We start from the raw sequence: 15,010 nt of genomic DNA on the forward strand, positions 1-15,010 counted from the left end.
AGAGTCCACATCAGTTCTAACCCTAATTGTGTTAACCCCTCCCAATTGGTCCTTTATCAGAAAAATAAGAGAGTGTATTGGAGAGCATACAATACTGCCACTTTTAGGCAGCCACTCCTAGGAGAGTGTACTATAGGGGAAGCCTGGTTGTGCTTTGAATGTGATGCTGCTGAAACAAGCTCAGCTGATCTAGTAAAAAGCAAAGAAATGGGGAAAATGGTAAGAAAAATAGTTTGTTACAAGTATTTATATGAGTGTACTGGAAAAGAGATAAACCCCTTTTGGAACACATTTAAGGGGAGCTCTAAATCCCTAGGTTTGATCTCGTCTGGCAGCTGCATTGCTAGAGTGATAAAACCAATTTTCTTATTACCCAAAGAAACTGGATCAAGTTTGGGAGTTCCTATATATAATGATTTGAGAGAAAATAAACGGAACCGAGAAAGTGAAATAGAAATTGAGAAAATCCAAAATTGTAAAAGCCAAATTCGGATCCCAATTTCTATGTTAAATAAAGTAATCCGCCTCCAAGCAGTATTAAGAATAAAGAATTCAATTATTAGGAACATTTCAAACGAAATAAAAAGATTAGCATGTGTCAATAATGAAGAACAAACTCCTACACTTGATCCCAGTGGGTGGGAGAACCTGGAGATTTTCAAAAAGGATGTGTGGGAAAAGGTAGTTTTTCTCACTGTGTGTGTACTTGGAGGATTGCTTTTTTTACTATGCTTATTTATCTGTTTTAGTAGAATAGTATTGCCGTGCAGACCAACCTGAAGAAACCAAGGAAAGTAACAAGGTTAAGTAACCATGATTACCAAACTGCACAAGAGATTTATAGTAGATTCAAAACAAAAAAATTGTGAGTTGATGCGAGCTTAGAATTTAAGCTCGATCAAAGCAAAAGAGGGGGGACTGTTATGAACAAAATTCGGGTAATATTTTTTTTGTGAGAAAAAGTTGCAAAAAAGGCAGCCAGAGCACTAGCTGCCCAAGTTCTTCGTGTTTTGTTACTGTAATCACGGGTCGTTCAGGCTAATCGCTCCTTTTGTATCAGCAGAGCCTCGCCCGAGGCTAAGGTGTTCTTTTCCCAGAAGGGTGAAGAGACCTGAGAAGGTGAGGGGGGCTATGCAAAGTGACTCCAAGACCACAATGCAGCATGGGTCCCCCGCTGTACGGAAAAACCCCAAAACAACGAGCCACCTAAGAATTGAGAGACTGGAGTGATGTCTGGACGTGAGGAGCCGAATGCTGAGCCTGCAGAGACGCGGAACACCTTCGGACCCTCTCGCCCTGACCATGAGAGACGACCCCGGCGATGAGACCAGGCCGACTGAGCCGGCAAAAGTACCACCTGACGGGGAATCACGCCCTAAAGGCTCCCACGAGGACTGGATTCCCCCAGCTCTGCCCCTTGTGGACAGAGCTGCGCATATCCTCCTCCTCTGAGTCGCCCTGGGAGACGACGGGACCTGCAGACCCGCCGAGCCACCCAATCCTGAGCTGATCACTTTCAATAAAGGCATTAAAAAGGAGAAGAAGTCTCCTGGCCCTGTTTATTTCAGTCAGTGTCAACTTCTGCCTCCTAATCCTTAGCGGCGTCTTCATGGCTGAGCAAGGCGGGAAGAAGTTCCTTTCTTCTAATAACAGAGCAGTAAATTGTCTTTCTCTGAAAGATTTCGGTGTCCTGTGGCTGCTATCTGGTGCAAGTACTTCATCCATTTCTTAAAAAAGTATCCCACATACATAGTTCCTACTTTAACTACAAAACTACATTTACCATACTGTTAAAATGTTGATACTGCCCTACTAATCACTACCACAAAATACATTATAGTATTTTATATCTGCATGGAGGCATATAATATGTACTTTTCACACTGGCAAGGGAAAGGGATTCCTTTAATCTGTCTAACCACAAATAAAATAAATAAAAAGGCTGTCCCTCTTACAGCAAAAAATCTGATATGCCCACAAACACCACAAATGGGGGCGGGGGGGGGATTTCCTGGAATTCTTTTAATTTGCTTTAATGCACATAAATCACCACACTAGTTTTTCCACATAAAATGCTGCACTTGTTGCAAACAAAATCTTAAAATCTCACATACAGAACTATACAGTCCCAAGAATCAAATTACCACAATGCAGGGGAAAAAACCCACACAGCTCTCCTGTACCTCAAGTCTTGGGAATCAGCTTATAACAAGCTGTCTCTATTTCAGCTCTGACAGCCCACAAACATCGGTTACAGTTAAAACCCTATAAAAGGGTGGCTTAACCCTTTTGACTCAGGCTCAAGCTTAATACGCAGCTTAACCTAGATGACATACAACAAAAATTACCAGCTTGTTACAATTATAACTTTTACACAATAGTCAGCAAAATCTCACACTACACCAGATGAATCCAAAGTTGCATCTTTGCAAACTCCACAAGGAGAGGGACCACAAAGGCACCGTGTTACAGCATTTGATCCTCGCCTCCCAGGTCCCACAGGCAAAGGATTGGTTAACACCTGAACACAAAGCCTTATAAAGACTGGTTATACTCAAACACCAGGTGTCACAGCGAATGCTGCTCCCCAAAACTAGAAAGTTCACACACACAAACTCAGTGTGAAAGGGGTATTTCTTTCCACACACACAAACTCACTGTGAAAGGGGTATTTCTTTCCACACACACAAACTCAGTTATAACAACCTTGGACCAGCATTTGCCCTTACGACTGCTAGCCCCAGTTGGTGGCAAACTGAGCTCTCTATGCTGAAACAAATGGCAGCACCAAAAGCCCGAGCTCAGTACAAGTTCAACAACTCTTTCTGCTGGCAACCAGATTTCAACTGCAACTTCAGCTTGCAAGCACACTACAGAGGCACAAATTGCACGTGGGACATCTCCCACGACTTACCAAAGGGCCTCTCCTGACCACGCCTTACCGGTCACTGTTTAAAACTGTTTCAATTTTTAAACATACCATTTTGTCTGAAGTTTTAGTAGTCAGGGGTCCTTGTCTGCTGCTGGATGAACAGTCTGTGCAGCAGAGCCCACTCTTCCAGGAATAACCTGGGGGTGCTGTTGCAGAATGCAGCCTTTGTCGGGGATGAGCCATTTGTCAGGTGCAGGGAAAACTCGGGGCTCAATATGAGTCAACAGCAAGTTCCGTTTATTGAAGAGAGCATCAGACACTTATACAGCAAGTAATAAGCTTATGAATATTCTGTAAGCCAAGCGAAGTATTGGTTAAACTATACCATCAGCTCTTCCTCATTCCTTTGGGCCTGCATTCTCTATTTCCCACGTCTCTCTGTCCACTCGTTATCATACCCAGCTAGGCCCAAGGACACGCTATCTTGCAGGTGCAAAAACTCCAACTAGCTGTGTTCGGTACTTTCCCAGCTCCTGGTCGGCTAACAAGCGAATGTCTACGTGACCTCTGTCATGTAGCCATTTCTCCACAGGGTGCACCAAGGGGGTCCATGACCTGAGCTGGTCTCACAGCTCAGCAGAGCCTCCTCCTGGCTGGCTTGCTAACTGAATCATTAAAACTGAAGATCATGGACAAAGTCTCTCTAACTAGTCAAAAGTTAGAAAGTTGTATGTTTATTATACCGGTGGGCAGCACAGGGGAATCATTCTCAAAATGCGTGACCGCACCACACAAGGATTTTTGCCTTCTATTTATTTGCCAAAATAATACATATACATAACCCCAGCACCTCCCATCCCCGCGTTGTATTAAAATGAGGTTATTAGTCCTTCACGCGTGCGCAATTCTTCTCTTGAATTGGGTCAGTGGTCTCAAACTGGGCCAGTGGTCCCAGGGATGAAGTCAGGAAGGTCTTGGTCAGGTCCCTGTGACCCTCTGGCACAATCCAAGGCCCCCTGCTTTGTGATGGATTAACATGGAGTCCAGGTGCTGGGCATTGTTCTACTGGTTTCAATATGTTCCTATAATGGTTCACTTGCTCCACTTCTTTCTACAAATGAGCTCATAATATAACAATTAGCTTTATCTTAAGCATCCAATAATCATTAACCTAACATTGGTGTATCTAACTTCAATATGAATTGGTTCTAACACTCAGCTAAAATCCTAACCCTTTAAAATCATGATTCAATAGGACTTAGCAAAACATAAGATGTGAAAAAGGCTTTTGTGTAACTAAAAACAGTGTAAGGCCATCCACTGACCAGCCTGTCCAAGTAATAAGATAACTGTGACACAAAGCAGAGCACCAGAGGACAATTAGACAATACCATGTTAAAATTAGGGAGGCCATACTGAATCCTTATCAGAGGATGTGAAACAGCAGGATGGAGACACAAAAATAAATAAAATATATTGACCTGACACACAGGATGTTGTGTAGATAAGCTGGAGTGTGAAGAAGTCAAAGAAAGAACTTCCCAAAACATCGGAAAGTTCACAAGAATTTTTGAATAATGCATGAAACACATGAATGTGCAGATATCTCAGCAGTGTAACAGTATAAAGATAACATTGTCTGTGTACACCCCTGTGTTCTTTGGCTGTTGGCCAAGAGCACTCCAGCGCATGGGAGGGGGGGGAAATATCGTCCTTTTCTGGATTATTATTATTATTGTTATTGTTATTCTTCTTCTTATTATTATTACTACTATTACTATTACTCTTACTATTATTATTAAACTTCTAAAAACTCTAAGCAGTGAATTTTGTTTTTCACACCCTGAACAGGATCAGGACCCCCCTGAGTCCCCCATTCCAGTGAACGAGGACCCCCTGCACTGGATCCCAGCCAGGCCCTTATCTAGCACCGGGACGCCCCCAAACCCTGATTCCCAGGAAGGGACTCCCCCTGAACCCCCATTCCAGGGTACCAGGACCCCATTGCATGCCCTTATTCAACACCAGGACCCCTGTTCACCCCCACATCCGGGACTGGAACCTTCCCAAAGCCTCCATTCTCAGGCACAGGGACCCCCCTGCACCCCCTTATCTGTGGATATATCTTATCTGTGAATATATGTATTGTTATAACAGCAATAAGAATACAACAACTGAAATGTAGTGAGAGTCCTATGTATTAGATAAGTGGGTCCTAGCTATTCTAAATGAGTCACAGCTGCGTAGTCCTTAGTTGGGCAGCAGCTGTGGCTTGTAAAGACAGCTGGGATAAAAGGGGTGGGTCGAGAGCCCAGGAGGAGCCCCTGAGAAGACACATGAAGAACTGTGCTGCAGAGAAAACAGCTTGCTACAGTATGGGACTTGAGAAATATGAATAACAACAAGAATGAAACACTTATCCAGCACAGGGCCCCCCTGCACCCCCTTATCCATCACCAGGATCCCCCTGCTTCCCCTCATCCAGCCCGGGGATCCCCCTGCACCCCCTTATCCAGCCCCAATGCCCCCCCGCACCCCCTTTTCCTGGACCCCCCCCCTCCTGCCTTCCCCAGCCTCCACCCATCACCTTCCTCAACACCGGGGGCCCTGCACCCCCTTTCCTGGGCACAGGGACCCCCTGGAACCCCCATTGCCCTCACCCCCCATTCCTGGGCACAAGGACCCCCCGAACCTCCGTTCCTGGGCAGGGGGACCTCGCTGCACCCCCTTATCCGGGACTGGGACCCCTCCTGGACCCCCTTCACGTGTTCTGGGACCCCCTACACCCCTGCCAGGCCCTCTCGCCCTTCCCAGACCCCAGACCCGCCCTTTTCCTTCACCTTTGTACCCCCAGATGTCCCAAATTTCCGGATCCCCCCAGTTCTCCCCTCCAGGCTCTTCCTTAAGGGGGTTCCCAGGGGTTCCCAGGTGGTTCTCAGAAGGCTCCAGGGCGGTCGCAGCGGGGATCCAGAGGGTTCCAGAGGGATTCTCTGCAATTCCCCCGTCCCCGCCCCGCCCTCCTCGGTCCCTTTCGCTTCCGCGTCCCAACCTGCGAGACCGGGATCTGCCCGGTGACCGGTGACGTCACTGACAGATCGGGCTGCCATTGGCGAGCAGTAAAAAGCGGGGCCAATGGCGGGGCCGGATGCGGCTCAGGGAGCCTGGCCATGGCTGGGGCGGGGCCGCAGCCGAGCAGCGCCATGGCTCCAGCGCTGGGTTTGGGGCTGCTCTGGGGGCTCCTGGGGCTCCTGGGGGACCCGGGGGGCGCGACCAAAGGTGAGTGGGAACCCCGAAACCGGGAACCCCCTGAACTTCCATTTCTGGGCCCCAGGACCCTCCTGAACTTCTGTTACCGGGCACAGGAATCCCCATAGCCCCATTTTGGGTCCTGTGACCCCCTCCATCCCCTCCTTCCGTACCGGGACCCCCTGTTCCCCTTATCTGGTACCGGGACCCCCCTGAACCCCATTCCTGGGCTCGGGGACCCCCGTGAACGTTCATTTCTTGGCAGCGGGACCCCCTGCGCCTCCTTATCTGGCCCCGAGACCCACCGGATCACCCATTCCTGGGGATCAGGATTCCTTTGAACCCCAAATCGCGGCACGGGAACTCCCCTGAACCCCCATTCCTGGGCACTGGGTCAGCTCTGAATCTCCATTTCTGGGCACCAGGACCCCCCTTCACCCCCTTATCCGGGACTAGGATCCCCCCACACCCCCGTCAGTGCTCTGGGATCCCTCTGCCCCCCTTTTCGGGCATCCCGCCCTTCCCAGACCCCAGACCCTCTGGACCATTTCCTTGACCTTTAGATTCCCCCAGATCTCCCAACTTTCCATGTTCCTCCCGTTTTCCACTCCCACCGCTTCCTGAAACGGGGTCCCAGAGGGTCCCTGGGGTCTCAGGGGGTCGCAGGGGGGATCCAGATGAACTCCCTGGAATTCCCCGTTTCCCCCGTCCCCTCCCCCGGCGTTCCCTCCGTCTTTTCTCTTTCCCGTCTCCCAAGCTGCGTCCGCCTGCCTCTCCGAGCCCCAGACCCCCCTTTCCGTGACCAGGGACTCCCTGGAGCCCCATTTCTGCCTTTCCCAGCTCCCAGACCCCATTTCCCTCAACACCGGGGACCCTTGGACCCCCTTTGGTGGGCACAGGGACCCCCTGGATCCCCCATCCTGCCTCTCCCAGTCCCTTCATTGGACCTTGGACCCTTCCAGGCTCTCCTGGTTCCGCTTCCTGATCCTTGGACGTCCCCATGGGGTCCAGGAAGGTCCCTGGGTGGTTGTGGAGGTTCCAGGGGGGATTCTGGGCTCTGGGACACCTCCTGAATTTTCAGTCCTGGGCACTGGCCCCCCCCTGCACCCCCTTTCTCCTTTGTCCTGCTTTCCCCAGTCCCCCCCTTTTCCTTGTCCCTGAGACCCCCTGGACCCCCATTCCTGCTTTTCTCAGGCCCCAGCCCCCCCTTTCCTCTGCATCAAGGACCCCTGAGCCTCCCATTCCCAGCTCTCTCCACCCTGTGACCCCTTTCCTCGGCACTAGGGACCCCTGGACCCCCTTTCTTTGGCACAGGGATCCCCTGGAACCCCCATCCCACTTTCCCAGTCCCTGCACCTCCTCTCCCATAACCCCTGAGCCCCCATTCCTGGACACCAGAACCGCCTGCAGGCCCTTTCCTGTCCATCCCACCTCTCCCACCCTGCACACCCTTTCCTTGGCCCCAGGATCCCAAACCCCTTCCCAGCTCTCCCAGTTCCCCTTTCATTGATCCATGATCCCCTCAACCCCCCCAAATCTCCGTGTCCCCCCAGTTCTCCACTCCCTGCGTTACCTGTACATGGCGATGTCAGAGCCCAGCCCAGGGATGCCCCAGTACATGATCCCTGGATACCTGGATGGGATCCCCTTCACACGCTACGACAGTGAGCAGGGCCGGGTGGAGCCGCTGACACAGTGGATAAAGGATGGAGCCGAGCCGGGATATTGGGAGAGGCAGACCCAGCATGCTGTGGCATGGCAGCATGTGGGTGCCAGGAACCTGGAGACACTGCAGGAGCGGTACAACCAGAGCAGGGGTGAGTGGGGGGGAGCTGTGGAGCTGGGATGGGATCTGTGGGGTTGGGATGGTATCTGTAGGGCTGGGGTAAGGATCCATAGGGCTGGGATGGGATCTGTAGGTCTCAGATGTGGATTCACAGGGCTCCAAGGGGCTGAAACAGGGATCTATTAGCTGGGATGGAATGTCTTGTGATCCATGGGGCTGGGATGGGATCCATGGGGTTGGAATGTGGATCCATGGGGCTCCAAGGGGCTGGGATGAGGTTCTGTGAGTCTCCATCAGACTCTGGGGCTCCATGGGGCTGGAATGGGGCTCTGTAGGGCTGGGACACAATTCCATGGGTCTTTGTGAGTACAATCTCCCCAGATCTCCACACAAGGTTGGTAGTTTATGGCTGTGAACTCCTGTCCGACGGGAGCATCCGCGGATCCTTAAGGATTGGCTGCAATGGGTGGGATCATCTCTCCTTTGACCTGGAATCTGGGAGATTGATGGCAGCCAACACCATTGCTGAGGTCACCAGGAGGTGCTGGGAACAGGATGGGACTGTGATTGAGGCGCGGATGAATTACCTGAAGCATGTCTGCCCGGAAGGGCTCAAGAAATACGTTGGATACGGACAGAAGGAGCTGGAGCGCAAAGGTGGGAGCAGAATTCCTGTGGGAATTTGAGATTTGGGAATGGAGCACTTTGGAACACAGTAACTCCTGTGGGAATTCCATGGCTAGATCTCACTCCCATCCCATTCCCATGGAATTCTATGGAGTGGAAATTCAATAGGTACAACTCACCCCCATCCCATTCCCATGAAATTCCCTGGGCAGATCTCCCTCTCAACCCATTGCAGTGAGAATTCCATGAGTAGAGCTCACTCCCATCCTATTCCCATGGAATTCCATGGGCAGATCTTACCCCCATCCCATTCCCTTGGAAATTCCATTGGCAGATCTCACTCTCATCCCATTCCCATGGAATTCGATGGCAGATCTCACTCTCATCCCACTGCAGTGGGAATTCTCTAGTCAGATCTCACTGTCATCCCATTTCTGTGGGAATTTCATAGGTACAGCTCACTCCCATCCTATTCCAATTGGAATTCCATGGATGTCCGTTACCATTATCCCATTCCAGAGCCCCCTGATGTCCACGTGTCCGGAAGAGAGGAACACGGGACGCTGATCCTGTCCTGCCATGCGTATGGATTCTACCCCAACACCATCGCAGTCAGCTGGATGAAGGGGGGTGAAACCTTGGATCAGGAGACGGAGTGGGGCGGGATCGTTCCCAGCAGTGACGGCACCTTCCACACCTGGGCCAGGATCGAGGCGCTGCCGGAGGAGCGGGAGCAGTACCGGTGCAGGGTGGAGCATCCCGGAATGCCGGAGCCCGGGATCTTCGCTTGGGGTGAGGCTGGGAATGTGGGGATTGGGAATTTGGAATTCCCAAATGGGGATTCCCTTTCCCCTTCTCACTATCCCGCGTTTCTCAGAGCCGACATCTGGGGGGAATCTCACCATGATGGTCACTGTGTCTGTCATCGCTGTCATGCTCATCCTCCTCATCAGATTCGGCGTCTGGAAGCTCCAATCCGGTAACACACGGGATGGGGGTCGGGAAGGGACACGGATCCACCCGGCACTGTTCTGGGAATCCTGTGCCACCAATGCTGATCCCACTTTGTTTCCACAGGGAGGAGAGACAGGAATGGATACAACCCGGCAGCTGGTGAGTTCCAGTGGTGGATCCAGCTCTGGATCCCCTCTGTGTGGATCCCGGGATGGATCCTGGGGTTAATCCCAGTGTGTGATCCGTGCTGGAGTCTCACGGATCTTCTCTTTCTGCAGGAAGGGACATGGGAACCAACAGCTTCAGCACAGGTATGGAGCAGGATCAGGGTGGGATTCCAGAGGGGGACTGGGGCAGGATGGATGGACTGGGATCAGGGAGGGATTATGGAACAGGGCAGGAGTCCGTCCAGAGTGGGATCAAGTGGAATTGTAGAGTGGGACTGGGGCTGGATTCTGGAGCAGGATTAGGTGGGATGGATGGAGCAGGATCGGTCCAGGATGGATAGAGTGAGATCAGGGAAGGATTCCAATTCTGGATCGGGTGGGATGGATGGAGCAGGATTGGAGCAGGATTGGAGTGGGATCCTGTGGGATTCTGGAGCAGCTCCTGCTCTCCATGGGCTCCAGCCAGGCCAGCCTGTGGAATGGGGACAGGGACAGGGTGACACCGTGACCCTCTCTCATCCTGGCAGGAATCACTGCCTGAGTGATCCATGGAGCTGGATCTGGCCCTTTCCCTCTTCCCAGGAAAGCTGAGAGCTGCCACCAGAGCTGATCCTGCTGCTCCCACCCACCCCACAGGTCTTTCTAATGGATCAATTTCCAGTTTTCCATTTCCCAGTGTTTTAAAGGCAAGAACCACAAATATTTACAATGCTTTAGTTCTGGTGTGAAATTATCCTGCTTTGGGCAATAAATCTACTTGGGGCAATAAATCCTGCTTTGGGCAATGTCCTGGATTGTCACGCAAATTGTATTCTATTTACCATCTGTATGGCAGTTGTTTTCTGTTAAGTAGGCAGTTTTCCTTATCTCTTCTACAACCGGGGAGATATCTGTTGATAACAGGCTATTGAATGTCACTGCCTGACTGATAAGAACTACAGCATCCCAGTGTGAGATGCTCCGCCCAGAGGGGAGAGCCAAACATTCCTACCTGGATATAATCTTGAGGTTCTGGACCACCAGCATGGCTTTCTCCACTGCATCCCCAGAGGAACAGCAGCTGCCTCTCCTTCCACTGGATCTTAGAGGAAGACTGCACCTTTCTACAGGATCCCTGCTCCAACAGAACCACACCTGACGCTCCAGGAGGACTACAGCCACATTTCCAATGGGACTGCTACCAACAGCCTGGCCAACAGGGTGTCAGGCGGTGTTCTGACTCTGTCAGTGTTGTTCTAGTGCCCTGCATTGTTTATTTTATCTTTTTATTTTCTTGCCTAGTAAAGAACTGTTATTTCCTGCTCCCATATTTTTGCCTGAGGGTCTCTTAATTCCAAATTTATAGCAATTTGGAGGGGTGGGGAGGGTTTACATTCTCCATTTCAGGGGAGGCTCCTGCCTTCCTTAGCAGACTCCTGTCTTTCCAAACCAAGACAGATTTTGGTGCCCAACGTGAAGCTTAAGGGCATAGAAACAAAAAGGGGATAACAGTTCTTGAGTAATCTAATTTTGTGTGCTGATATAGAAACCTTGTTAGGTGTCACCATGTGGTCCAGCTTGCCCTGGTTTGGGGGGCATGTGACCATGGCTGTATTTGTCCCATTCACACGCCCTCATCTAAACATGGGTCCTATAACCAAGGCTGTTGTCTGGTTTGCTTTACAGGTTAATAAGGTGAGGAATTCATGGATTTTTAACTTCCACTGGAAGGCAAGCACACGAATTCAGAGCTATCACACCCTTACTGTATGGGTCCATCAATGCCTTGCCCCATGACTCAGAGATAACTCCCTCCAGGAGCCATTTCTGTTTGATGGGCAATCAAGGACCAATCATGACTCAGAAGGATATCAGCCCATTGGGAGATGCTCCGCCCAGTGGGGAGGAGCTCAGCATCCCCACCTGGATATAATCTGGGCTTTGGGACAGAACAGGCAGCCCTTACCCACTGGTTTCCAGAGGACAAGAGCTGCCAGATCTTTTCTACGGGATCACCACTTCAACAAGACCGTTTCATCTGGACTGCCACCACCACCCTAACTAGCAGGGTGTCAGGTTTTATTCTGACTCTCTCAGTGGTTTCATTTTGTACTATTGCATGTATTTTTGGTTTTTTTCCCATTTCCTAATAAATTTTATTTCTGGCTTGGAATCTCACTGGTTTTGCTTTCTAACCAGAACATAATTTTGGCACCCAAAGTGGGGCAGCAAGGTTTTTTCTCAAGAACCTGGTTCCACACAGTGGGTAATGCAGAAGTATGGGGAAACCCCTTGTGTACCACCGGGAGACCTATATTTAAGTGAGAACTGTGTATAAAGTTTCATTTTGCATTATAGATATGTATAACTGTAACAGAGTATTGGTTTGGGTATAGATGGCAATAGGATAAGGGGTGGATTATGTCCTAGGTTAAAACATAAAGATTTATTCTATTCCCACCCTTAAGAGCTGTTCAGACCAGCAGAGGCATTGTTTTTTCCTTATCTCCTGTTAATAGGCCCCTCAATCCCTTGCCCCATGACTCAGAGGTAACTCCCTCCAGGAGCCATTTCTGTTTGATGGGCAATCAAGGACCAATCATGACTCAGAAGGATATCAGCCCATTGGGAGATGCTCCACCCAGGGTGGAGGAGCTCAGCATCCCCACCTGGATACAACCTGGGCTTTGGGACAGAACAGGCAGCCCTTACCCACTGGTTTCCAGAGAACAAGAGCTGCCAGATCTTCTCTACAGGATCCCCACTTCAACAAGACCATTTCATCTGAACTGCTACCACTGCCCTAACCAGCAGGGTGTCAGGACATATTCTGACTCTGTCAGTAGTTTTATTTTGTATTATTGCATGTCTTTTGGGTTTTTTTTCCTTTTCCTAATAAATTGTATTTCTGACTTGGAGTCTCATTGGTTTTGCTTTCAAACCAGAACATAATTTTGGCGCCCAAGGTAGGGCACCAACGTTTTTGCTCAAGGACCTGGTTACTCTGGGTGGGTAATGCAGAAGGATGGGGAAACCCCTTGTGTACCTCAAAGAGACCTAATTTTAAATGAGATCTGTGTGTAAGGTTTCATTCTGTATTTTATATATATCAATATATCTATACATCTATATATCTTTTATATACATTATTATGTGCATTATACATTTATATATTTTTTTCTTTTGTGTTTCATGTATTTTGGGTTTTTTTCCCTTTTTGTAAAAACTTTTATTTCTGACTTGGAGTCTCTCACTGGTTTTGCTTTCAAACCAGAACAACTGGCCACTGGCGATGGTTGTTTGGCTTGATTGACCAATTGGATCCACATGTGTGTTGTGACTGTCTGGCAAGGACCATGGGTTGTTCTTAGTGGTAAAGTATGGTATAACAAAGCAATTGATCAGCCTGCTGCAATCATGGAGTCAATGCTCATTATTCCCCACTGGGGACTGCTGCTACAACAGGGACTGATGATTTTTCTTTCAGCACTGGACAGTCCTTTTTGCAATGCCCCCATTTCTTAGAGGATGCACTCTGAGCCTTCTCCACAGGGGAAGCTTTCTTGTGTGACTTTTCCCGAGTTGCCTTCTTGCTAGGCTGGGATTAACTCTTTCAGTTGGGCCCCTGTCTGAAAACACCTTCCAGGCAACCTCCAGCAGTTTATCCATGTCTTCAACTCCCTTTATCTTTTCTTATGTCATTTGAAGCCTGACCCACACAAAACAAAACCAGGTGTGCTTTACCATCAGCTGATTCAGGATCTAGATCAGTATATTTGATGGCAGATCTCTTCACCTGTTCAAAAATCAGTGGGTGATTCATCATAATTTTGCCTCACTTGATGAAGCTTTGACCAATTTACAGCTTTAGAGACCCCATATTTTAACCCACATACCACGATGCTTTGATATCATTTTAGCTTTGCTATCTGCTTGGGTGTATTTGCATTCCACCCAGGGTTTTCAAGGGGAAATATCTCAGTGACAGCGCCCTGAAGCAGCTCCCTGGCTGTGCTCCCCTCAAGGAACATTGGGATGGCTTTATTGACCACTCACCTCTCAATGGGGTCAATAATGTGTCTGACACAGAGTTCAGATCAGCCCAGGCTGATTTATATAAAGGATATTATGAAATTAAATAATTAATTTATTAATAGGCTGTATGGTGCAGACCTGAACTGACAGATTACGTTGCACCAACCAGCAGCTACAAGGAATCATCGATAATCAATATCAGTATCAAATACCGTATCAAATTACTGGTGATTAATAACAATGTGCAAAAGGCAATACAAATGTGCAAAAGGCAATACAAAAGTGCAGAAGCCAATAAAGAACTGCAAAAGCCAATTATTAAATTGTCATTTATATCCCGGCTCTGCTGCATGCACAGTGGAAAGCTGGAAGCTGCTGAGGGGACTCATTCACCCCTGTCCCTGAGTGTGCCCAGAGTGTCCCCAGTAAGGTCATCCCAGGAATTCCCATCAGGATTTGGGGCAGTATCAATGAAAATTCCCAGAAAATTCCCCAGATTTATCTCAAATACTGCACGGGGAGGGCACAGGTGACAGCAGCAATGCCCCTGATGATGTCACTGCCATGAAGATGTCACAGCAGTGACATCACCATCCCTGCAGCAGCTTCGGGATGTCCTCGATGGCTTTTTGGCACTTCTCGGTCACCACATGGGCACTGGAGCTGTAAGAATCACAACTGAAGATGTTGTTGATGTCATCATGTGCCCCCAGCAGGTGATCCTTTGCCAGGCGGGTGTTGGACTCCCACAGCGACTTGGCCATGGACACCTTGGCTGGCAAAGCTTTGGGGACATCGGGGAACTCCTCCTTTGTCACCTCTGTGGTGTCTATGATGTCCTTGAGCAGGTGCTGCACCTCCCAGGGGAACGTGGTGGCTTCGTCACACACGGCCACCAAGCGCTCCAGCAGCCCCAGGGCCTCCTCCACCTCCTGTCCCTTCCTGGTGGCTATCAATGCCTGGCTCTCAGCCACCACAGTCTCTCCCATGGCCACGGTGTCCACCAGCACCTCGTTGGAGGCTGCCACCATCCGGGCCTTGAGCGCAGCCATTGCCGAGGCCCCCTCCTCCCTCTCAAGGGCCTGTGGCAGCTCCACCATCTTTTCCTGAGCCATCCCCAAGGAGGCGGCCATGTCCTGCCAGTTCCTGGCCTTGAGGGTGGTGGTGGCTACAACAGTGGCCTCAGCTGTGGCCACCTCCCTGCAGGTGGCATGGAGCTCGGTGGCCTCTCTGGCCAGCCAGTCTCAGCTGTCCACAACTCCTGCCAGGCACTGGTCACAGCTCTTAGAGCAGCACAGGTGGTCTCAGGGGAGGCCCTGAGGGTGGCCAGGGCCCGGCCCAGGG

The 15,010-nt window shown here is 50.0% G+C and overlaps 1 protein-coding gene and 2 pseudogenes across 1 annotated transcript; 2 read left to right on the top strand and 1 right to left on the bottom strand.

Annotated features, from left to right (window-relative positions):
- The window catches only part of LOC128945567 (zinc finger protein 208-like), a 324,996-nt pseudogene that overhangs the window by 22,610 nt on the left and 287,376 nt on the right, over nucleotides 1-15,010 (top strand).
- LOC128945474 (zinc finger protein 208-like) overlaps nucleotides 1-15,010 on the bottom strand; it is a 73,075-nt pseudogene that overhangs the window by 16,480 nt on the left and 41,585 nt on the right.
- LOC128945524 (class I histocompatibility antigen, F10 alpha chain-like) lies at nucleotides 6,055-9,713 on the top strand. The gene is made up of 5 exons (XM_054289284.1): nucleotides 6,055-6,149; nucleotides 7,646-7,935; nucleotides 8,286-8,561; nucleotides 9,051-9,323; nucleotides 9,409-9,713. The coding sequence occupies exons 1-5, from the start codon at nucleotides 6,073-6,075 to the stop codon at nucleotides 9,711-9,713; spliced, it is 1,221 nt and encodes a 406-aa protein (XP_054145259.1). The 5' UTR covers nucleotides 6,055-6,072.

Source organism: Melozone crissalis, unplaced genomic scaffold, assembly GCF_028551555.1.
Source record: "Melozone crissalis strain CALT ecotype California unplaced genomic scaffold, PUWL_Pcris_2 ptg000066l_1, whole genome shotgun sequence".
In the NCBI taxonomy this organism is placed as follows: Eukaryota; Metazoa; Chordata; class Aves; order Passeriformes; family Passerellidae; genus Melozone; species Melozone crissalis.